The following is a 25,361-nucleotide window of genomic DNA, read 5'->3' on the forward strand; positions in this document are numbered from 1 at the left end:
TGTGTCTGGAGCTCCAGAGAGAAGTCAGGGTTCCCCGCATCACTGCCCATGGGCATCAGAGGGGAACACTATGGAAATTTTCCTCTCCTGCCTGATAAGAATGGAGAACCTCCGGTGACCATGGGTGACCACAGATGCTTCTCTAAGAGCAACCTCACAGCAGGATGTGTTCAGGGAGGAGCTCTGAGGCCCTTGGGGAAGGGGAAGGAAGAGGAGGGGACAGAGCCAGGCCTGTGCGACACTGGGCTTTTCTCTGCAGATCTGGTGTCTGTAGCTGAGACTGAAAACACCAGTGTGGGATCCTCTAAAAGATCAGGTCCTCTGGGACAGACGGCCTCCCCGAGCAGGACTGTGGAGAGCTAATTGACTGACGGACTTGGGGAGTTGAGCTGCAGCAGCTGAACCGAGGTAGGTACTGGCTAGTGTGGGGTCTCCAGGGAGGCAGCCAGAAGAGGCAGATCTGAGCAGAACAGATGGGGGTGCCTGAAAAAGGATGCTGGAAGGGGCTCCTGTGAAGGGTTGAGACACCCCCAGCTCTTATAAACACAGGGCCCAGCCTTTCTGAGAAGGGTTACCCAGATCTGGGGGCTACAAGGATCGCTGCCAAATTAAGATCGTTCAGCCCTTTTTCACAAGAAGAAAGGACACAGGACGCTGTGAGAAGACCTCTCTTTTCTTCTCGGAATCCTGTGAATGTTAATAATAATAAGACTAATTATACATGCCTGGTGCTGTAGAGTGCACTCATTATCCCACTGAATTCTCACAAGCAATTGGAGGTAGTCTGAATATGTATTTTAACGCCCATTTTATAGGTTGGGAAACTGAGGCTTAAAGAGATAAAGCAACTTGCAAAGATTGCAGAGTGGATAAGCCGGGCACAGGACTCAGAATGAACCTTCTGGGTTCCCCTCTGCGTCCCTTCTGGGACATCATTTTTCTATTCCTCTGGTGGGGAATTTGGAGCCAGTCATGTTGGACTGGCCTTTCTTTCCACATACATGGATCGAGCGCATTTTCTACATGTGCAGCCAGTGCCAGAGTCCAAACGAGGCCAGGTCTCCATCCTTGAGAAGCTGACCAGCTGGTGTGGGGGTTGAGACATGGCTACAAATGACTAACCCAGAAAGTAAAATGTACCAAGGCCCTGGGCCAGGCAGTGTGTGAAGGCTGAGAGAGACCTTTGGATGCAGGATCAGGGAGGGCTCTGCAACAGGTACCCCTGGACCTTGAGGCAGGTGGATGGTTTGTGTGCCGACATGAGGCAACAGACATCCAGGTGAGGGGAACACTGTGCAAACCCATGGAGTAGGAAAGTGGTTGTGAAAGTTGGGATTAAAGGAAAAACAGCTCTAGATTCAATTTGGCTGCTAAAGTGGAGAGTTTATGGAGGAGTTACAGGCAGGGGACTGTTCCGTTTGTTTGGCTCTAAATGGTTTTCGAATATCATTTCATCTGGTCTTCACAGTATTTCTATGACGTAGGTGCTATTATTACGTCTCCTTCAAAGATATGGAAACTGAGGCATAAAGGTTTTAAGCAACTAGCCCAATTGCCATAGCAACAGAGGGTTGAACCCAGGCAGTCCAGCACCAAATGCTACCTCCCAGGCCACTTTGCCACAAAGCCTCTCCCCAGGGCCTGCTGCTTGCCTCTGTTCTCTGCGAGAGTGCTCGTGGGCTGACGTGGTACACATGAATGCCAGGCTTCGGTTATCACCATCTGGTCCCCTAGGCTTCCCAGTCTGCATCCAGGTCCCATCAGATTCCTCCCAGGCTCCCTGCCCCCAGGAACAATGCTCTCCTTCCCACCCCACCCCAATCTGGCTCTCCAACGTCCGAGTGTTTCCTTTCCAGCCAGTGGCAGACATAGAAGAGGAAATAGGCCTGCACCATCCACAGGGGAGCAGGTCTCTCACATCCCTGACCCCTCAGGATCTGGAAAGCCCAAGTGGGCCTCTTGGGATGAGGGTTAAGGGTTGAGGGAGCCTTCTCAGAACTCCGAGCTCTACGTTTCCACTCCCTTCCCCCCTCACTGGGAGTCCACTAATCACATGCTCTAAACTGGAAAACCAGGTATGTTGTCGGGCAAGTATGATTGTCTCAGTGGAGAGAAAAGGTCAGAGTACTGGAAATAGCATCTGCTCCTGAAACACTGGGGGTCTAAAGCAGCACACGTGGGAGGAGAGGAAAGCGGACTGACGTGGGGAGCAAGGAAGTGGCAGGCTCAGAAGTTTCCTTCTCTCTGTGCCAGAGTGCTGGGTAGAGGACAGGAGGGAATCAGAGGTGCCGTCCTCAGAAACTCTGTGTCTTTCTTCCCAGGTTTTAATCCGAGAGGGGTGGCCACAGGAAAGTCTGGGTGGTGGTTCTTCTGTTTGAACAGCCTGCCCTAGGAGCCAGCAATGGGCGATTGGAGTGCTGGGGTGGGTGGGGGATTGTCAGAACCTGAGATCTTCGTTGTGAAGCATTGACTCTGAGCCAGGCCATTTCACATCCTCTAAATCTTGCTTTCTTCAGTTCTTCCTCTATCCGGAAGACTTCACCATGTTTTCTTGCACGAACTTATGGGCAGCAGCAGCTGTGAACGTACTCCCATCGGCTTCTTCCTGCTGCGTCCCATAAAGCCACACCTATGGTTCTGTGGACAGTCCTGAGATCTACTTTACCCCAAGGCAGTGACCAGCTGTGTATTTGCACCTGCCCTGAGAAATGTTTATTGTGAATGTTCTGTATTTTAGGAGGAATGCCCTCTGAATCCCAGTTCATTCATTGACTCATCTTTTTCTCCGATCTTGTCCCTCTGTCAAGAACTGTAAAGGGCCCAAGATTTTACCCTACTTGTAACTAACAAGTTAACCATTCACAGTTTCAGAAACGCTGGCAGAAAACATGAGACTCTGGGATCAGAGACAAAGGACTTTATTACTCAAAGCACAACCAGCAACATGAGTGTTAGACTTTTTGGTTCCCTTTGACCCCAAGTCCCATGAAGGCAGTGCAGAGGTGGAGCCAAGTGTATGCTATGTGTCACAACCCAGGACCCCTGAGCTTAGGAAACCCAGTTTTCACAATGGGCTGCCAGCAAACCAGCCCAACCTTTGCCCTGGAAGGAGACATTGTCTTTACTACATTGGGTGGCAAATAAATCTGCCCTCTGCCCTGAAGGGAGATACCCTCTCTCCTTTCTTTCTTGATGAATCTGGTTAAAGATTTATTGATTTTGTTTATCTTTTCAAAGAACCACCTCTTGGTTTCACTAATCTTTTGTATTGTTTTTTTAAGACTCTATTTTGTTTAGTTCCACTTTGATCTTTATTATTTCTTCCTTCTACTCACTTTGGGCTTTGTTTGCTTTTCTTTCGCTAGTTCTTTTAAGTGTAAAGTTAGATTGTTCATTTGAACTTTTTCTTTTCTTGAGGTAGGTCTGTATTGCTATGAATTTCCCTCTTAGGACTGCTTTTGCTGTGTCTCATAGATTTGGGGTTGTTGTGTTTTCATTTTTATTTGTCTCGAGTTATCTTTTGGTTTCTTCCTTGATCTTGTTCTTGACCCATTCATTGTTTAGTAGCATGTTGTTTAGCATCCATGTGCTTGTGTGTTTTCTTTTCTTTCCTTTCCTTTCCACCCCCCTTCTTGTAATTGATTTCTCATTTCACACCATAGTGGTCAGGGAAGACGTTTGATATGATTTCAATCTTCTTAAATTTACTGAGACTTGTTTTCAGGCCTAACATATGGTCTATCTTGGAAAATGTTCCATGTGCACTTGAAAATAATGTATATTCTGCTGCTTTGAGGTGAAATGCTCTAAAAATATCAATTAAACCCATCTGGTCTAGTGTGTCATTTAAGGCCATTGTTTCCTTGTTGATTTTCTGTCTGGAAGATATGTTCACTGGTGTCAATGTGGTGTTAAAGTCACCTACTATTGTATTACTCTCCCTTTATGGCAGTCTCTCCCTTTATGGCAGTCATCATTTGCCTTATATGTTTTGGTGCTTCTATATTGGGTCCATAGATGTTTACAAGGATTATACCCTCTTGTTGGATTGATCCCTTCATCACTACGTAATGTTCCTCTTTGTCTCTTATTATAGCCTTTGTTTTAAACTCTATTTTGTCTGGTATAAGTATTGCTACCCCAGCATTTTTCTTTTTTCCATTTGCATGAAATACTTTTTTCCATTCTTTTACTTTTAGTTTGTGTGTGTCTTTCGATCTGCAGTGGGTCTCTTATAGACAGAATATGGATGGGTCTTGTTTTCTTATCCATTCAGCTACTCTATATCTTTTGATTGGTGATTTTAATCAATTTACATTTAAAGTGATTATTGATAGATGCATAGTTAATTCCATTTCATTATGCATATTTATATTCTTCCCCCCGCCTTCTTCTTTAAAAAGTCTCTTTAATATTTCTTGTGCTACTGGTTTGGTGATGATAAACTCCTTTAGATTTTTCTTGTCTGTGAAGCTCTTTATCTCTCCTTCAATTTTAAATGATAGACTTGCTGAGTAGAGTAGTCTTGGTTGTAGGTCCTTTTTTTTCCATCACTTTGAATATTTTGTGCCAATCCCTTCTTGCTTGCAAAGTTTTTGTTGAGAAATCTGTTGACAATCTTATGGGAGCTTGCTTTTAAGTAACTAGTTGCCTTTCTCTTGCTGCTTGTAAGATTCTTTCTTTGTCTTTAACCTTTGCCATTTTAATTATAATGTGTCTTGGTGTGGGCCTTTTTGGGTTCATCTTGTTTGGAACTCTCTGCACTTCCTGGGCTTGTATGTCTAGTTCCTTTACCAGATTAGGAAAGTTTTCAGTCATTATTTCTTGGAATAGGTTCTTGATATCTTGCTTTCTTTCTTCTCCTTCTGGTACTCTTCTGATATGAATGTTGTCATGCTTGATGTGGACACTGAGGTCCCTTAAATTATTCTCATGTTTTTTATTCTTTTTTCCTTTGCTCTTCTGATTTGGTGTTTCCTGCTACCTCCTCTTCCAAATTGCTGATTCGATCCTCTAGTCTGCTGGTGATTCCTTCCAGTGCATTCTTCATTTCAATTATTGTATTCTTCACTTCTGACTTGTTCTTTTTTATGGTTTCTATGTCCTTTTATGCTTCCTATCTCTTTGTTGAAGTTCTCACTGAGTTCATGTATTCTTCTAAATTAATTGAGCATCCTTATAAAGTCTGTCTCTGATAGTTTGCTTGCCTCTGTTTCATTTAGTTCTTTTTCTGGAGTTTACTCCTGTTCCTTCATTTGGGACATTATTTCTTTGTTTCCTCATTTTGGCTGCCTCTCTGTGTTTGTTTCTATGTATTAGGTAGGTCTGTCTTCCAGTCTGGGCTGGTGGCCTCATGTAGTAGATGCCTTGTGGGGCCCAGTGGTGCAGTCTCCATGGTCACCTGTATTGGGTGTTCCAGAAGTGTCCCTTGTGTGTGCCCTTCTATTATAGTTGAGCTTGGATTGCTATTGGCATGTCAGTGGGTGAGATTGACCCTCAGGCTGACCAGCTATTCTGTTTGGCCAAGTCCATAGCTTACAGGTTGTTGTGCAGGGGGCTTACCCCAGGGAGCAGGATTTGTCCCAGTGGGTCTGCTGAGACCACCTTTTAGGTGTGCTACTTCTGGGGCTAATTGGGTGTTGATCTGCTGTTGTCTGAAGCCAAACTCTAGGTATGTTGGTTCTGGGGCTTCTTGGGAGGGGGTCCAGTGTAGGCCCAGGTCAGCCACTGCCTGTGACCAGCTGGGAGTGACTACCTGGTAGGAGCTACAAGTGATTCACAGTTTGTCACTCCCTCTGCGGGACCTGGAGGCACATGGAAGAGGCCATGCTGTGAACCAGGGAAAACTGCCACCAGTACCGGGTCTGGGATAGCTCTGCAAAAACCCCAGGGCACCTCGAGGCCTGCTGCTGCCTGCCAGCCTTTGTAGGCTCAGACGCTGATAGAGCCTTGTGTGGTATATGAGTTGGGTGAGGTGGGATCTCAGGGAGTCACCAGGGTGGGGCGAATGGTGCTCACAAAATTAATGCAGATTCTGGTTTGGTGCCAGTGCTGAGCCTGGAGCTACTCAGCAAAAGTCTCAGAACATACCGAAGCCAGCTGCCACCCGCCTATGAAATCCCAAGAGTTGTCCAAGAAAGAGTACAACATGGGTGGGGCTGGCTGCTTGCCAAGAATGTGCCTCTGGCATTGTGTGAATTGGGTGGGGTGGGGGTCCCAAAGAGTCACCAGGGTGGAGCGAGCAGAGCTCATCAGGCCAGTGCAGATTCAGATTTGGCCTTGTCAGGGAGGGTTCAACACAGGAAAGATGACACCCACTTACCAGTTGCACAGGGGAAGAATTCTACACAGGGAGAATGGTGACTGTCCCTCCAGTCCTCACCCTGCAGCCACACAACTCAGTCTCTCCCCATATGTCTCTGACTCCTCCCAAGTAACCACTCCTCCACGGGAGCCCAGAGTGAGTGCCTGTGAGCTAGTGACTTTGTGCATGGGCCCTTTAAGAGGATATCTGGGTTTCCTACAGCCACTGTCTCACCCAGATGGTTGAAATCCCCACTGTTTTTCACAGCAGATGTTGTGGGAGCTCTGCTCCTCTTCCCGGCACCAGTAATCCAGGCTAGGGAACCCGGTGTGGGGTTGGGGTCCCTTACTTCTCTGGGGGGGAACTCTGTGGCTGAGATATCCCTCCTGATTTTCAACTGCCACATGCAGGTGTGGGCCAACTCCTTCTGCATCTCTGCCCTTTCTGCCACTCTTGACGTGGCTTCTTCTTGATATCACCAGTTATAGGACTTTTGTTCAGCTAGACTTAAGATGGTTCTCCAGGTCAATTGTTCTAAAATTTAGTTATAATTTTAATGTGCCCCCTCATGGGAGGAGGCAAGCATAGCATTTATTTACTCCACCGTTGGACCCTTCCCTCAGCTTTATTCTTATAGTACTGACCATCATCTAATATACAATTTAATTAGTGAGTTTGTGCCCTCCACCCTCACTACATGCCCACTAGAGAGCAACCTTTATGAGAACAGGTGTCTTTGTCTACTTTAAGTTTTTGCCATATCCCCAGGACCTAGAACAGTGTCTGACATATAGAAAGGGCTCAATAAATATTCATTGAAAGAATGAGTAAATCCATCCATTCATTTATTTGGTCTTCAATTGCAGACCTAGTTTTCTTCCATTGTGTCTGTAGGACAGTGTCCAGCATATAATAAGGCTCAATAACTATTGAACAAATGAAACAAATGAATGAATGCTGCTGGCAGCGTAGGGTAAGAGGCCACAGTGTGATGACCAGGAGTCTTCTCCCAGGTTGATGCAATTTGCCCCTTGACCACTTTCCCTGCTGTCTAGGCCAGAATCGTCCTAACTGGTGGCAGAGGCTGGTATATTTCTTTCCTGTGATGTTACATTCTTGCTGTGATGTGACTGGAAGAACTGGGAGAGGGCAGGACATGTGAGCGGAGCTCTGACGTGCCATTTGCTTGGTCAATGGCACAAATGCAGCAGTCGGACATTGCAGCCAGGTTGTCCAAGATGGGGCATGAGAAAGACCCCTGTGAAGAGGTGGCAGAGGTGCCCGCCATGTGAGTGTGGAAGAGCACAATGTCCTTCTCACCACTGAGTCTGTGTCCCCCCTTCCCATGGGATGACTGCCTGCTTTGCCAATACTCTGAGCATCAACATAATCTATTACCCCTGCCAGTTGTCCTACCAGCCAGGTCCGACAGTCTTGTTTCTGCTCCCCAGCCTGAGTGCAGCTTGGGGACACTGATCCAATCTGGTCTTTATATGAGTGCCTGCCAGTCATGTAAATATTCAGTGATATTTATCAAGGGCTTTTGATGTGGTAAAACTATGTTAACTAATGGGGACACAGCAGTGAACATAACAGAGTCCTGCCCTCATGGAGCTTGCAGTCTAATGGAGTCAATCAGGCAATTCACAAACACAACACAACATGTCAGGTGCTGTGGAGAAGTAGAGAGGTGCCCTGTAAGTGTTTGTCAAATGACTCACATGTGCACCGTGGGGCAACCCCAATGCCCAACTCACATCAGGCATTCTGTAACTAACTCTTTGAGAACTAGGACTCGAGCCACAATGTAACTCATAGATTGCAGACTTGTCTGCATCCAAGAGCCCAGCAGGGAGCCTGAATGATGTACAGACAAGGTGATAGTAATGGGTGCAGTAGGGAGGGTGGGTATTGAGGCCTTGGGAGCACATAGCCCTTCCCCAGGGGCAGCTACATCTCAACACCCATTGCTGTGTGAATTGTGGGACCAGTGTCGCCAGGTCTTCCAGTTCTTCCTTTAAACAAAAGCTGAGAATCTTGATTTTTATGTGAAATATGATTTGTGAATGTTGGCTGCAGATTCAGATTTTCTAACTTTATGGCTTCTTTTGGGGGAAGGGAACTGATGGGCCAGAGAATGGGTTTGCTTTTCACTGTATAAGCCACTTGTGTCTTGTAGATGTTTACCATAGGCATGCTTTTTATGTAAAAAGTGTATTTTAACAATATACTAGGCAGAGCTCGTCTCCAGTTCCTCTGTGTGAATCTGCGTGTTGTGAGCATGTTTTGAACATCGGGTCTGTAAGAGTGCCATGTGATATGCTGGTCATGCACTGGGAGCATGACAAGCAGGGCCACACTGCATTCATTAAGAAGTCACAGGCTGGTAGAGCCCCTAGCTCCTAAGGGCAAGGACTATGTCTCATTCATTTATCTCTTAGCTCTCGGGCCCCGCACACTTTCTGCCACATGGACTGTGTTCCACAGATGCTCTTTGATTTACTCAGCAACCTCAGTCGATCAAAACACTGCCAGAAACTAGGAAAAGAGCCAGAGGGCTTCTGAACAGCCCAAATTGATGTTCCAAGTCCATGGATGGAAATTTCATGCTCTTTGCATAGATCGGTGTCTCAGGCTTTGTTTTGTACGAGACAAGCCCATGTGTTCCTCTGGCTTCCCAGCCTTCCACAAATTGGCAGTTGGGTGGGAGAACAGAGACAGCTTGGACAGGGCTGCTGCCAGCACAGAGGGGCCTGTGTGCAAATTAGAAAGAAGCATCCCTCTGAGCAAATGACCACAAGCGCCTCTTTGGATGGATAAATTACAAAACCTCGTCCTCCCTGGCTGGGTAAATTACCAAAAGGTAAATTACCAAAAGGCCAATGAAATGGTGGGCTGGATGGCAGCCCCCATTCACCCACTATGTGCAAAGTGCAGCCCCCATTGCTGAAACAGAAATCATACGTGAGAAGTCAGAAAGTAGGAGCCATGCAGTGTAGGATGGAGATTTCCTTTCCCGACCAACAGCTCCTGAGATTTTCACTGTGTTATGGCATGGTACAGGCAGTTAGCTCCCATGAGATTAGTGAGAAAACCTTCAGAGGTGCATATAGGTGCTTAACAGGCAACTTTTATTTCCTAAAAATCTTGTGTCATCATGAAGTGAAGACAAATGAGATGTTAATGCCTTTTGAGAATGACCTATGTTCTGCTTGTTTCCATTTCCTGTCTCGGTGCAAACTTGTCCCCTGACAGCTCTCCCCCAACACTGGTGTGGTCAGCAGCCCCCAAAGACAGGAAATAGATTACAGAGGTCCCTGCGGGGGAGTTAGTGTGGCACAAAGCATCCCTAGCACCTGCACAACTATATATGCGCACTGAATAAATGTTTGATGAATGAATGAGCAGCTGAATAGACAAATGACTAAGGAGGCTTTCTAACAGTGACTGTTTATGCTTCTTAAAATTTTACTTTCAATGAAAAATCAGTCTGGAACATCCTAACTTTACACAGTAAAAGAGGACATACACTCCTCTTTTAATCTATATTTTTGTTATTTCTTTTCCTTCGAGGCTACTCGATGTTCATTATTAGCTGGTTCCACCTAGACAGAAGTTCACCTGTGTGTTCCTTTTATTTCACTAGGACAGAGTTTTGGAGGGGGGAGAAGAGGGGTGCAGAGGGTAAGGGAGGTGGCCATAATTGTACACCTCTCGTCGAGATCTAAGCTCTAGCTCTGGTTTTATCATTCACTGGCCATGGGACTTTTGGCAAGATACTTGACCTTCATTCATTCATCACATGTTTCTCCAAAATACATATTTATTGTCTACTGGGTGCCAATAGGTGCTGGACATGCTGCAGTAAATAAGACACACCAGGACCCAGTGTTTGTGGAGCTCACAGTCTAATGAGTAGCCAAGAAAATTAATCATTACACACACAAATTTCTGATACTGATAAATGCTATGAATATAATTAAAGCGTGTGCTAGAGCATGGCTGGGAGAGCTATTTCAGATAGATTAGTCAGGAAAGTCCCCTCATAGGAGGTGACAACGTAAAATGAGTCCTGAACATTGAGAAGGAGCCAGCTGTGGGGAAGCTGGGAGAAAGGTGCTCCAGGCAGAGGCATGCAAAGGCCCTGAGGTAGGATTGAGCTTGGCGAGTTGGAACAGCACAGAGAGCCATGAGGTGAGAGCCTGATGAGCCAGAGGGCGAGGGGAGGCTGGAGAGGGACACTGGGGCCAGATCAGGCAAACAGAATTGTGGAGTTCACTGTAAGATCTAAGAGAAGCCATTGGTGGGGCTTTAGTCTGGGACTGAATTGTGGGGGAACAGTGGAAGCTGGTAGATCCACTGGGGACACTGCCATAATCTGAGTAAGAGATGATGGTGGCTTGGACCCAGTGGGGGCAGTGGGGTTGGAGTAGAGGTTACTAAGATCATTCTTCACAACTACATAGCTTATATGGGGGGACCTGGTAACCTGGCTTCCTGGGTCCCACTTGGGAAGGTTCTCTTGGCCTCCCTCCACCACTGGATTTAGGGTCAGGACACAGATCTGCCCTCTCACCACTGCCTGTCCACCCTGTGTAGTGGCTCCTCTCCCTAGACTGGGAGCACCCAAGGTCAACCATAATCTTTGATTTACAGTTGAATTTTATGTTTGAGTTTTCATGGTTTATTCAGATATCAATGTCTACTCTTACCACAAAAACATGCCACGGAGCATTTTTAGAGAGAACAAACAGCATGAATGTTGACAGACACATTCCTCTCTTTAGCAGAGTGTTGGGTCCCTGAACTCCATACCCAGTCCTTGAACAAAACTATCATGAAATCGTCTGACATTCTATCTGGCACTTCGGGGTGCCCACCTCAAAAAGAAATGTTTTCATTTCTCTAGAGGAAACAGTTAAGAGTGGGATTGCAGGATCATATAGTAAGTGATGTTTAACTTTATGATAAATTGCCAGACTGTTTCCAGAATGGCTGTGCCATTTTGCATTCCAACCTGTAATGGATGAGAGTTCCAGTTTCTCCACATCCTCTCCAGTACTTGGTATTGTCCACTTTTAAATTTTAATCACGCTAATAAGTATATAGTGGTATCTCATGATTTTAATCTGCATTTCCCTGGCGGCTAATAACATACATTTTTTTTCTCGGGCTTCTTTGCCATCCACTTACATTATTCTTTTCCATCGATCTGTGTCTAGTTTTCATTGATAACTTTATAGTAATTCTTAAAATAAGGAAATGAGCACTCAAATGTTTTTTGTTTTTTTTCAAAATTGTTTGGCTGTTTCAGTTCCTTATACATTTTAGAATTTGCTTATCTGTATCTACAAAAAAATACTGCTGGTATTTTTATTAGAATTGATTACATTAAATGTATACATCAATTCGGGGAGAATTGACATCATCACTTTATTGGGTCTTCCAAATCATGAACACAGAGTGTGTCTCCCTTTATTTAGGTCTTCTTTGATTTCTTTCACCAGCATTTTATAGTTTTTATGATAGAGATCCTACATGTTTTGTTAGATTTATACCTAAATATTTCTGGTTTTTTTTTTTTTTGGAGCTATTTTCAATGGCATTGTATTTCAAATTTTGGTTTTCAAGTGCTCATTTTTAACATGTGTAAATACAACTGATGTATGTTGACATTATATTCTTTGACCCTGTCAAGGCTTCCAATATTATGTTGAATTGTTGAATAGGAATGGTGAGAGTGAGTGGTCTGGCCTTTTCCTAATCTCTGAGGGGAAACATTTAGTCTTTGACTATTACATATGTTAACTATGGTTTGTTGGGGTTTTTTTTTTGGTAGATTCCTTTTATCAGATTAATGACATTCTCTTATATTTCTAATTTGCTGTAAGTTTTTATCACGAATGATATTTTTGTCAAATGCTTTTACTGCATCAATTGATAGGATCACGTGGTTTTTCTTTTTTAGTCTTTAATATGGTGGTGTACACAGATTGACTTTTTAAGATTGAACAAGTCTTGCATCCCTGGGATAAACCCCATCATGTTGTTATGCATTATTCTTTTTCTGTTTTGCTGGACTTGGTTTACTAATATTTTGGTGAACATTTTTTCATATACGTTCATAAGGGATATTGGTCTGTTTTCTTGTACTATCTTTGGTATAAGAATAATGCTGAACTCATAAAATGAGTTGGGAAGTGCTTGCTCCTCTTTTATTTTCTGGGTCCATGGATTATTTAGAAATGTGTTGTTTAATATTCAAGTATTTGGATGTTGTCTGGTTTTCTTTATGTTATTGATTTCAAGTTTAATTTCATTATGATCAGCAAACCAGCTTTGTATAACTTCAATTATTTTAAATTTGTTAAGGTTTGTTTTACGACCCTATCTGGGTGAATGTTTCATGTGCACTTGAAAAGAATTTATATTCTGCTATTGTTGTGTGTAGTGTTTTATAAATGCTAGTAAAATTCAATTGGTTCGAGGTATGATTCAGTTTTTCTCTAACCTTGCTGATTTTCCATGTGCTTGCTCTGTCGATTACTGAGAGAGTACTGTTAAAATCTTCAACTATAATTGAAGATTTGTCCACTTATCCTTTAGTTTTATTAGTTATTCCTTCATGTATTTTGAATCCCTGTTGTTAGGTGCATACTTGTTTAGGATTGTTACAGCTTCTTCATGAATTGGCCCTTTCATCATTATGCAATTTCTCCCTTTATTCCTGGTAATTTTCCTTGCTCTGAAATCTACTTTTCACATATTAACATAAACACTCAGCTTTCTTTTGATTAGTGTTTGTATAGTATATTTTTTTCTGTTCTTTTACTTTTAACTTATCTATGGTATTTTAAAGTGACTTTATTGTAAACAGCTTTAAAAAGCTGGGTAAGTTTTGTTTTTTAATCTATGCTGACAATCTGTGTTTTAATGGGTGTTTAGATATTTAATGTAATTATTGATATTTAGATATATCATTTTATTATTCATTTTGTTTGTTATTTCTGGGTTTTGTTCCTCTAATAGAGGAAAAAAACAATAAGGATTCTTCCCATGCCCTTGGGACCACAGTTGGCTCTAGTCAAAGGGAAGACTTCCCCTCATGTTTTAGGTACCTGCATGTCCACCAGAGCCATCACTGCTGCGTGGAAGCTAGAGTGGGAGAAAATGGAAAAGAAAAAGGGAACTCCCCCCTTCTCTCCAATCCTGAGGGAACATGTTTCTGCTCCTCAGGCCAGAAAAAGAAGGCTTTTCTTCTAGCTTTTTCTGCCATCAGTGTGCACTTCTGAGTTTCAGGCTACATTTGTGTCCAGGTCAGGGTACAATGGGAGTGGGGGCAAAAAAATCATTGCCAGGTTGTTCTTACTTCAGGTACTGGTTTCCTTTCCCATTCTGCCTGCTACTATTTCCTTTCCAGAATCCTTAGATAGCTGTTCATGCATGTTATCCGGAGAGCTTTTAGTTGCATTCAGTGGGAGAGTCACACAGCATAGTGTACTTACTCCATCTAAACCAGGTCGAGAAACTCCAATGCCACATTTTGATGTTTAGTTTTTCCTGACTTTTTAAATGTATATATGCAAGTTTAGAAATCTACTTTTCAAAATTAATGTGTTAGAAATGTGTTTGCTGTTTTAGTACTGTTTAAAATGAACACTTCTAAAAATCTTTTCAATTCAGTAACTATAGATGTACATTATCATTTTTATGTATGTATAGTATTCCATTGCACAGATTACTCCAATTTGCTTAATTGATACTCTATAAGTTTCTTCTGGTTTTTCTTCATTATAAACAACATTTTAATGAACATTGTTGTTCTCACTCCTTAGTCACTAGTCCAATTATTTCCTTAGGATAAATTCTTAAAAGTGGGATTGCTTAGACAAAAAGTATGCACATTTTGAATTTTGATACTTATTGCCCAACTGCCCTCCAGAAAAGCTATACCAATTTCCATTCTCACTGAGTATCCTCACCAACAGTTGATGTTATTATCTTTTCTAGCCTTTGCCAATGGTGTATCATGTTTCAATATTCATCTCTATGATTAGCAATAGGCTAAAATTCTTCAGAGTACATTATAATTTGAATACTTTGAATTCAATTCATTGATATTTAAAATGTTTACATCTATATTTATAGGTGAGCCGATCTATTTATTTTATTGTAGCAAAATACCATAAAATGTACCATTTTAACCATTTTAAAATGTACAATTCAGTGGCATTAAGTATATTCACAATGTTGTACAACCATCACCACTGTCCATTTCCAGAATGTCATCCTAAACTGAAGTCCGTACTCATTCAACAATACCTCCCCGTTCTTCCCTCCTCATCACCCTTAGTAATCTCTATTATACTTTCTGTCTCTATGAATTTGCCTATTCTAGGTGTCTCATATAGAGGGGAATCATATGTTTGTCCTTTTGTGTCTGACTTGTTTCACTTAGCGTGAAGTTTTCAAGGTTCATCTACATTATAGCATGTTATGAGAATTTCATTCTTTTTTAAGGCTGAAAAATTTTCCTTTGTATGTATATACCACATTCTGTCTATTCATTCATCTGTTGGGTATTTGGAGTGTTTGCATCTTTTGGCTATTTTGAATAGTGCTGCTATGAACATTGGTGCGCAAGTATCTGTTGGAATCTGTTTTCCATTATTTGAGGGTATTTATTCACCTAGGAGTGGAATTGCTGGGTCATACGGGAACTCTATGTTGAACTTTTTGAGGAATTACCGTACTGTTTCCCACAGCAGCTGCTCCATTTTAAATACTAACCAACAATGCACCAGTGCTCTAACGTCTCCACATCCTTGCCAACACTTGTTATTTTCTGTTGTTTTTCTTTTTGAAATAGATATTCTGATGGGTGTGAAATACTTCATCTATTATTTTTAACTATCTTTATTAGATTTTGATATCAAGGATAAGCTGGCTTCTTCAGAGAATCTTTCCTTCTTTCTCCTGCTTTGGGACAGTTTAAATAACACAGCAAATTTCTTTACTCTGCAGGTTTGAGAAAACTTATGACAGGAACCATCTGAGCCAGCCAGACACCACTTTTTAAGAGCTAGTTCTTTGACACCTTTCTCTATTTCCTCACAGGTTACTAATATACGCAGTTTTTCTAATTCTTCTGGAGCCTTTTGAGTCATTTTTATTTTCCTAGGAAACTATGTATGACATAGCAGGTTCAGATTATGTGTGTGTGTGTGTGTGTGTGTGTGTGTGTGTGTGTGTGTGTGTGTTTATGTGATTTATTTTTCTTTAGGGAACAAGGTCTTGGGTTCATTCAGTTCTCTGCTTTTCAGTTGTGGAGTTTGTTGCTCTGGGAAGCAGACTTTGGGAGCCCCTCCCATTGGGGTCACAGTGGGGCAGCCTGGGTCATGATTGAGGTCACGGCCTCTAGAGCCAGATGGTCTGAGTTCAAGTGCTCATTCCTTTCCTTGACCTTGAATCGTCATTTAAGCTCTCTGTGCTTTAATTTCTCCATCTGTAGATGGGGAGGAAACAGCACCTACCTCACAAGGTTAATATTAATATTAAGGAGTTAACCATTTTTAAGTGCTTAGAAGACTGCTTGGCATATAGCAAGCACCATAGAAAGTTTCTTAAATAAATCTAGACTTCCCTCTAGTGTGCTAAAAGCCTAGGTCCCCTGGAAGCCTCTCCATTTCTCAAATATATTTTCTGCGTCTTCCTATCATTTACACTGACTGCCTCTTTTTTTTTTTTTTTTTTTTGCAGAACTACCTCTGTGCAGAAAAACAACCATTTTACTTTCCATTCTGCTGCCTGAGACAACCACATCCTCCTCACACATACCCCAGGCTCTAATGGAGAGCTCAGGTCAGTATGGTCAGGGGAGAGGAGTCCAGTGCACCTGGCTGCATTGTGGGGAAGGCCCCTCTTGCAGGTGAGAATGACCCCAGGGCTGGCAGGACCACCGCCACCCAGCCAGGCTGTGAGATGCCAATTCAGCTGCCCCAATGTGAGCACATCTTGAGAGATGGACATCCACACACTTGTATGAGCCGCAACTGTTTGCAGGTCACTGAGCTGGACATTGGGAGTAACGACAACAATGGCCAATGAGTTACTAAACACTTGCATTTGTTTAACAAAATATCTCTATAAAGCTCTATAGAGCTTACAATATATCAAGAAGTAATAAAAGCACTTGACAAATATTAACTCATTTAGTCTTTATAAAGACCCCACAAGATAAATATTATCATTACTCTCATTTTAGAGAAGGAGAAAGTGTAAGAAGACAGGCATTATTCCCAAGATCACCTAGATACTGTATGGTCAAATCAGGATTTGAACCCAACCATCTAGCTCCAGTATCCATGCTCTTAGTGATTTCACTACGGATTGCCTCATGCAAACATCAGAAGGATTCTGTGAGGGAGGGATATCAGTGTGATTATCCTCATTTTACTGAAAGGGAAACGGAGACTCAGAGAGGTTAGGTAATGTACTCAAAGCTAGGAAGTGGCAGAATCAGGTTTGGGACCCAGGTCTGGCTGATTCCAAAGTCCAGACTCTTCTCCCTATCTCCCTATATCAACCTGAGACAACAAGGGGAGATGACCCTTCCCCCAAGACATGTATCAACTAATGCTCATCTAACAAGTCAGAGCCTACTCTCCTCAGGTCACAGGCATCAACTCTAGTGCCCTTGAAGGGTGCTGTCCTGGGGAAGGAGAGAAGACACCCCACGGAGGCACAGCTCCCAGGTTATCACTCCTAAGACATACACCCTTTCCACACCCCACTCACCATCAGAGAGCTTCGCCCAGTCCAAAGATCCAGCTGACACAGACAAGCCCTGTGAATCCTGGTGTTGCAATATCTCAGGTTGTCTCAAACCAGCAGGGGTTTGCACTGGGAGGATAGCAACGAAGCCAACACTACAAAAATCTCCCAAACGTTTCAAAGCCAACTTACTTTGCACCCACTTTAATTATAACGATAAACATACATCGTGCCGTGTTTTAGTAAGAGAGGTGTACCCATAATGGTTCTTTGGATACAGGCAATAAAAACCCACATGGCTAATTTAATTTTTTTAAATTAATTTTTTTAATTTAATTTTTTTAAAAAGTGGCCAAGCATTAAAGGAACAGCTAAAGCACTAGATAGCAGAAAGGGCAAGGAACAGGACGGATCTGCCAGCAGGACAGGAAGAGGGAGACAGCGACCTCGGAGAGCTCTCCAGGTGTTCTTCCCTCTTGGCTGTTATTGGAATAGGGTTCACCTAGAAGGAAAGAGAGTTGCTAGCTGGCCTGGTCCTGTGCCCACTCCGAGGCCAGTGCAAAGCAGGGCACCTGGGCCGCAGTCTCATCAGGACTATAGTGAGTAGGAAAGGCTGCTGGGCAGGTGATACCACTGACATCCACTCCCAAAGATGTAACAAATGACACCCCCCTCCCCTAATTCCAATAGGTGAAAGAAATGTCCCCAAATTAGCATGTTTGCCTTGGGAGGTCTGAAGGGTAGTTTTCCTATTTTGACCAGGCTGTCTTCCCAAATTGCTGTTGTTTAAAACTTTTCCTACCTTCCTATAGCTTTTAGAGCCCCAGAGTTAAGAAGAGGGGCATCTGAAACGTAAGATATTTATTCTGAAGGATGCAAAAGAGCAATGTTTCAAGGGCACCAAAGGTATTATTATTTTGCCATCCCTGCAAACATGGGCAAGATTGCAAACATTTTTACAACAATCTTGAGCCTTTATTCCTTATTGAAGGTGAAGGGGCTGAGGGAGGATTAGGCATGGATGAAGGAGGAGCATGAGCCGTGTTGCTCTAGCCACTGGAGCATCTGGGTGCTGAGCTGGTGTCATTCAGGGTGTCATGCGGGGTCTCAGCTCCCGCTCCCCACACAAGAACGCAGGATATGGTGAGGTCAAAAAGGAACACCAACGGAGCCATAGATAGGGGAGTCATACCACTATAGTCTCTCTGGCAGCTGGATTGGAGACATAGGAAGCAGGATCCACATGACCTGCAACCTGCTGTCTGCTTCTCTGTCAACCAACCAACCCCACTTGCTAGCCACAATCCGCCATGCTAACTACAATCTGCACTTGCTAGCTCAGCCACCATCTTCTTGCTAGCCCCCATTTGCTGCTAGCGTAGCCACGGCAGTTATATTAGCGGCCAATGGCTCACTGGTTACAGCTGACAGCCAACTAGCCACAGCTGATAGCCATCCAATCACAGTTGATGGCCATTTACTACCCAAGTGAGCACCTTTCCACGTGAGGCCAAGATCCTGGAAACTGCTCTCTGGGGCTCTGTCCCCACACTGGGATGCTGAGCTGGAGCTGTCTGCACACCAAAGGATTCTCAGACAAGTCCTTACTCCTGGTTGGAAAGGCAGTCAGTGAGGTCCAGGTGTCAGCGGGTGGGGACCCATGGGCTCCAGGAGGATGGACCCCAGCTCAAGGGTCAAAGTTAGGAAGTCACCCTTTGAAATGAAAACTAATAAATGTAACACGTACCAAATGACATTCACCTGTACAGAACTAACCTACCTTGGGAACTACATTCTGAATTACATAAACAAACCATAATCTTCTCAATTGTATTAAGGCTCACCTGGCATGAGGTAATGGGACCCAGGGTTAGTGATTTTATAGTGATTTTTTTAAAGGAGTAGACCGGAAAGGGTTCATTGGGGCTTTTCCATTTCCACTTCAGGGAGGGGGTGTCAGTTCTGATGGCTGACATCCAGAGAGTGGAAAAGGACAATTCTCCTCAACACCCTAGTTTGAAGGAAATATTCCTTAGGAATTACAAATTCAATTCCTTTGGCAATCATTTTGGGTAAACCAAATAACCTGACGGTCCCTGGAATCCTTTCACCTGGATGTCCACCCTTCTCACTCTCTACTCCTCAGCTGGGGAAGCCTGAGGATAGATTAAGTTGATTGTTCCACCAGCTTTCCCCAGAGGACTGATGCCACAGTCCTCTATGGGTGTTTTAGTTAAGGGGTTTCCACAGAGAAAGAGAACCAGCAAGATGTATGTACAAATATAGAATGAAATTTATTATAAGGAACTAGCTCACATGATTATGGCAGCTGGCAAGTCCCAAGATCTGCCAGCTGGAGGCCAATGAGGTAGCTCTAATTCAAAGGCCAGCAGGCTCAAGACTCAGGAAGAACCAATGTTTCAGTTCAAGTCCAAAGGCAGGAAAAAAAAATAGGATGTCCCAGCTGGAAGGCAGTTAGGCAGAAGGAGTTTCCTCTTATTTGGGGGAGGGTCAGCCTTTTGTTCTATTTAGGCCTTCAACTGATTGGATGACGCCCACCAACATTAGGGAGAGCAATCTGCTTTGCTCAGTCTGTTGATTTAAACTCATGTAAAACACCCTCACAGACACCCCCACAATGATGTCTGACCAAATTCATGGACACTCTGTGGCCCAATCAATCTGACACATAAAAATTAACCATCACAAGTGGGTATGAGATAATTTCAAAAAGACAAAAACTGGTCTGCTGGAAAAAAATCGTAGATTTTATTAATGTCATGGCTGCACCCAAGGAGCATTAGAGCACTGGTATCTGCAAGGGTTACATTTCTGAACAAAGCTTTTACAAAGTAAGCTAATGAACAACAACATAAATAAATGAATAATAAATAAATGAATGAATAAATAAATAATAACTTTCCCCAATTCTATTTTTAAAAATCCCTCCCACAACCATGATAGCCAGGAGCATTGCCAGGAGGGGCTGTCCTGACACTGTGACCTTCATCCTTAATTCGGGGATGATTGTCTTCTGTGAACTCTGAGCATCTTGTCACTTGACTCCTTCCTTGACTAACAGGTCAAGTATCCACAATTCCAAGCTTATCACCTAAGACAGTAATTCTCCTTCTGGCTGTACATTAGATTCCCCTGGGGAGTTCTTTTAAAAATTGATTATTAGGCCCCACCCTCAGAGATCTGATTTAATTGGTTCGGGGTGGGCTGTGCATTGGTATTTTTAAAGCTTTGCAGGTGATTCTAACGTGCAGCCAAGGTTGGAAACCAGGAGAAATGCAAACAATCCTAAGAGGGAGCTGGGGAGAGATTTGACTCTGTCTAGGATCACAAGGCAATGGCCACCTTTGTCAAGTCCTAGGACAGCTTTCAGTGGCCTGAAACTGAGGAGTGGACAGTGAACTATGAGGGAGCTACCAGGTCAGCACCTTGTCAGCCTTTCTTCTCTTTCCTTCCCTGCTGTTTCTCTAGTTATAATGACATCCACCTTGGTCTTAGAGCTGAGAACATTTTTTTTCAGGCAACTTAGCAGGGCATTTATTTCTGCATTCAAACCCCAAGCTCTGACTATTAAGTTCGCGAACTTGTTGCAACAATGTTGCTAATCTTTTTTGATATCAGAGGGATTATTCATTATGAATTTGTACCAATTGGATAAACAGTTAACCAAGTTTACTGTTTGGAAGTGCTGAAAAGGCTGCGTGAAAAAGTTAGACGACTTGAACTTGTCACCAACAATTCATGGCTCTTGCATCGCGACAATGCACCAACGCACAGGGCACTGTCCGTGAGGAAGTTTTCAGCCAGTAAACAAATAACTGTATTGGAACACCCTCCCTACTCACCTGATCTGACCCCCAGTGACTTCTTTCTTTACTCGAAGATAAAGGAAATATTGAAAGGAAGACATTTTGATAATGTTCAGGACATCAAGGGTACTACGACAACAGCTCTGATGGCCATTCCAGAAAAAGAGTTCCAAAATTGCTTTGAAGGGTGGACTAGGCACTGGCATTGGTGCATAGCTTCCCAAGGGGAGTACTTCGAAGGTGACCATACTGATATTCAGCAATGAGGTATGTAGCACTTTTTCTAGGATGAGTTCACGAACCTAACTGTCAGACCTCGTAAGTTATAAAACACTTTACATAACCATGAGTCAGTTAGAGAATGCTAGCTAGCTGCTATAACAAATGACCCCAACATCAGAGGATTAACACAACAAATGCTCATTTCTCATAGCATTATCCAACCTCAGGTCCAAACAGTCTTTCAGTGACTGTGGCCTCTTCCCTCTCATGGTGCTATCATCTTCAACACGTCTTCCAAAGTCACCACAGAATGTCTGGAGAGAATATGGAGGATAGCGCAGAGGAGTTTATGACCAGGGCTGAAAGTGGTATATATCACTTCCACCACATTCCATAGGCCAGAATTCAATAATATGGCTCCTATCTGATTCCGGAGGAATCTGAGAAATGCAGTCTTCCCATCTACCTATGATAAAAATGAAATTGGTTTGATGAACACATAATATCGTCTTGCCACACCTACGAGTATGTAAGACTCCCTGAGTGTATGCCTTTCAAGTGCTATTTAAATGTTAGGTATTAATGTTAGGCAATATGGATACCTGATAGTAGTAATTTATATGCCTGGATGGAGGAGAAGATAATAATAATTAATGCCATTTATTTATCGGTGGTTCTGAATCAAGAATAATGTTAGACATGCATATCATATATGAACAACCCGGAGACTCTTGAAGCACAAGAAATGTCCTGTTCATTTCTTTTACTTAAATCAAATCAAATCCAACTTCGAGCTCTCATTTTCCAAAATTAGTATGGATTCCAATGTCATTTATTTGAGGTGCCTCCCCCCAACTTGGGAGCATGTGAAAAGCCCAGGGCTTGTAAGTCTGGATGGTGAGAAAAGTCTGTGGTCTTTAGTCAACTGTGGCTGCAGCCCCCAGAACAGCTTGGCCAGGCTTGCATGGTCTATAAGGAGAGAGAGGGCTCCTTTGAGGACATTCTTGTGCTCTGGCAAAGGTGGCCCAGGAGACCATAGCAGTGGCATTCAAGGGCACAATTTGTTGCTTAGTTGCCCTCCTGTGAGATCTTGCCACCACCAGTAAGCTATGTCCCAGCCAGGTCTTCTTCATTCCCGGGGTCCCCATAACCCTTGTACGCCATAATCTTTGGTGAATCCATCCTTACACTCTTGGGTTGCCACTTTCCTCTTTAACTAAAGGCAGCAGTCTTCCTCCCCATCCCCTTAAGACAATCCAGTTTGATTATCTCAATCGCATAGCCGGGAGTCTCAAACTTCTGGGCCTGGGGAGAGGATGCAGATGAGTGAAACAAGGAGAATGGGAACTAAGAAGAACTAGAGAACCTGTGCCCCCTCTCAAAGGGGCAGCTGCTCCCAGCCCGTCGATTGTCACATGGGAGAAGAATGCATGTCCTGTGTCAGCAGACTTTCAAGAGATGCCAGAAACCCCAACTTTAATGCAAAGTCTCCTGATTTGTGAATGTTGGCAGCTAATTCATTTTTTAAGACACTGTACAAGCTCAAACGAAACATGTCTGCAAGCCAGATGTGGACGAAAGCCTGAGAGCTTGTTCCAGCTGCCCAGACTTTTGAAAACAAAGTTTATTTGGGACTGTCTCCCAGGGCTACTGGCAACTTCTCTATTTTTCTCTGAAACATAAAAACTTAACTCCCTTTGCAAAGCAGGGGTAACGAAAGCTCAGAGGACAAAACGTGTCTGCCCTTCTAGTGAGGGGGCAGGGAGGAGATCACGGTTATCACAGTTGTAAGTCTTTGTGTGCAGTCCACAGGAAAAGAAAGAAATAGAGATGGGGAGAGAGAGAAGGAAGGGAGGGGTGAGGGAGGAGGAAAGAAGGAAGGAAGGAAGGAAGGAAGGAAGGAAGGAAGGAAGGAAGGAAGGAAGGAAGGAAGGAAGGGACACTTGAAACCAATTACTTTTTAATAACTCACTCTGCATTATTAAAGTTTCGTGCAAGGTGGAGATGGGCAGATGGAAGGAGAGCTAGTGACCAGCCTCCATGCCAGGCTAAATGATTTCCTGTCCAGTTTTGGGAGATGCTGCACTGCCCCGCAGAGTTGCCAGGTGGGCAAACATGAGCTGTAACAGCCTGCCCACTCGCTGCCTGCTCTCAGCCTGGAGGGGACTTAGCATCAGGTCTTGACGTGATCCAGGGGGACAAGTGAGAGGCAGGAGGAAAGTGTGCATTTCAGAGATGTCAGGTGGCCCCAGCACACTTTGCACAAGCCCATGCCAGAGCCATGGAGGGGCCAGTCTGCTCCAGGGCACGGGGTGCCTTGGCCTAAACACCTTTTGATTCCTGGACGGCAACCTGTTGATTTTTTCAATTGGTAATTTCTATCCCATCCACTTCAGAGGCACCAGAGGTATCTGAGGCAATTAAGACACATGTTAAGTTGAACATAAAGCAGGAACAACAAAGAGGAACAAAGAAGAAATGAGGTGATTTTTGAGGCTCGGCTGCAGTTTGGCTGTAAGTTTCGTGACAGCTAAGGCAAAAAGGGAACCCCTGAGGCATGTGGCTTGTATTGTCTGACAACCAGAGAATGCACACTTGTCTATAAAGTGAAACTCTTGGTTGGCTTTAATCATAATGGGGAAATTATGGTACAAGTAGTGTCTACTGTTCTTCCTGTGCTAGTCGGATCCTCCAAGAGGCAGATACCAAGACAGGATTAGATATGCGAGGATTTACTGTGTTGCCCTGAAAATAAGACCGGGTCTTATACCGTATTTCCCCAAAAATAAGACCTAGTCTTATATTAATTTTTGCTCCAAGAGATACAGTAGGGCGTATTTTCAGGGGATGTCTTATTTTTTCATGTATAACAATTTACATTTATTCAAATACAGTCATGTCATCTTCTTCTGGAACATCGTCATAACGTACTAAATGCGTCCGTATGGCTGACGATCTTAACTGGGGCTTATTTTCGGGGTAGGTCTTATTTTCAGGGAAACATGGTATGTGGGGAAACATCTGTGGGAGAGAAAATGGAGAGGCTGGGAGAGCAAGCTGTCAAACTATGATGCAAAACTGACTCTGAAGGAGAAAGGGAGGAAAGGTTGCGTGGAAATGTCTTAGACTGACAGGTAATCGAGAAAGGCTCAGCAGGGCGGCTGGGGAATCCCTGCGCCAAAGTCAATCACCAGAGAAGGCTTGCATCTCCCCCAGGAGGAGCTTGCTTTAGAATCCCTGCTGCTCTCTGTGTTGCCTGGGAAGGGTGGCTGTGGCACAACACGATGGATTTCACAGCACAGCAACCCAAAGCTCCCCCACCCTGGTCCATTAAACTTCTTGTAGTAGGAGATCAGGGGTGCTTTCTCACAGCTACCACACTTTCCAAATGTGAGTTACTTAGTTTTGTACCACCTTCACGGTTTTGCCATGTCAACATACCACTGTGAAAGAAAAAAATTATTCTGACACTTGTTAAAGCCCTAAGGAAGACTTTATTCAAGACAATTTCAATAGAGGAGAGACGTTGGCTCAACTCTGAATAAGGCGAACATAGCTGGGGATTTACAGCCAGTAAACAGAGTGCGGGGGCCAGTGGATGGACAATTGCTAGGAAGAGATGTCAACAGGGGAGGAATTCTTATTCAACTGACCTGACAGGATTCTTGCTAGAGGCATGTCAAGGACTTATACGTCAAAGGTGGGGGGGTGAAGAACTTGATCAATATCAAGTGGGGGATTCTCTATAAACTGACAGCAGGATTCTTGCTAAAACTGGGCGAGGCAAGCCAAAGACAGGACTGGGGCCAAGGTCAGGGCCCGCTGGAGAAGAGGGCTCTCAAGAGCCTGAGTGAAGTTTGGTCAGGGAGAGTCTTTGTCACTTCCTGGTATTATCTGGTAAGTTTCTTTAAATTGACTTTAATTTTATCTTCATTCATAGGTTGAGGAACTAGTCATATATATATTTTTCTAATACAAATAAAATTGAGTGCACCATTATTCAAAATCAAAAAAAGTTGCATCCAAATTTTAGGATCATTTGTGTACCATCTGAAACGCTCGTGTGCCACCGGTGGTATACATACTGCGCTTTGGGAAATGGTGCTTTTACAAAGAACAGAGATGCTGATTACAAAGCTCTATTCCAGCCCTGGCCCGTATGCTGGCTGCCAGCTCTAAGGTGATTACTTCCGGGCACCTCTTGAGGCTCATAGAAGGAGCTAAAGACCTTTTCA

At 43.6% G+C, this 25,361-nt stretch overlaps 1 protein-coding gene across 2 annotated transcripts in view; it reads left to right on the forward strand.

The window, feature by feature from the left end:
- The first annotated feature begins 247 nt into the window (after positions 1 to 247).
- The window catches only part of PIK3R6 (phosphoinositide-3-kinase regulatory subunit 6), a 58,696-nt gene continuing 33,582 nt past the window's right edge, over positions 248 to 25,361 (forward strand). For both annotated transcript variants that reach the window (XM_033089093.1, XM_033089094.1), the window contains exons 1-2: positions 248 to 408; positions 16,064 to 16,165. In XM_033089093.1, coding sequence (XP_032944984.1) covers positions 16,153 to 16,165 — 13 coding nt within the window. In that variant the 5' untranslated portion in view covers positions 248 to 408; positions 16,064 to 16,152. The remainder of the gene's footprint in view (positions 409 to 16,063; positions 16,166 to 25,361) is intronic.

This window comes from Rhinolophus ferrumequinum, chromosome 21 (assembly GCF_004115265.2).
Source record: "Rhinolophus ferrumequinum isolate MPI-CBG mRhiFer1 chromosome 21, mRhiFer1_v1.p, whole genome shotgun sequence".
NCBI lineage: Eukaryota > Metazoa > Chordata > Mammalia > Chiroptera > Rhinolophidae > Rhinolophus > Rhinolophus ferrumequinum.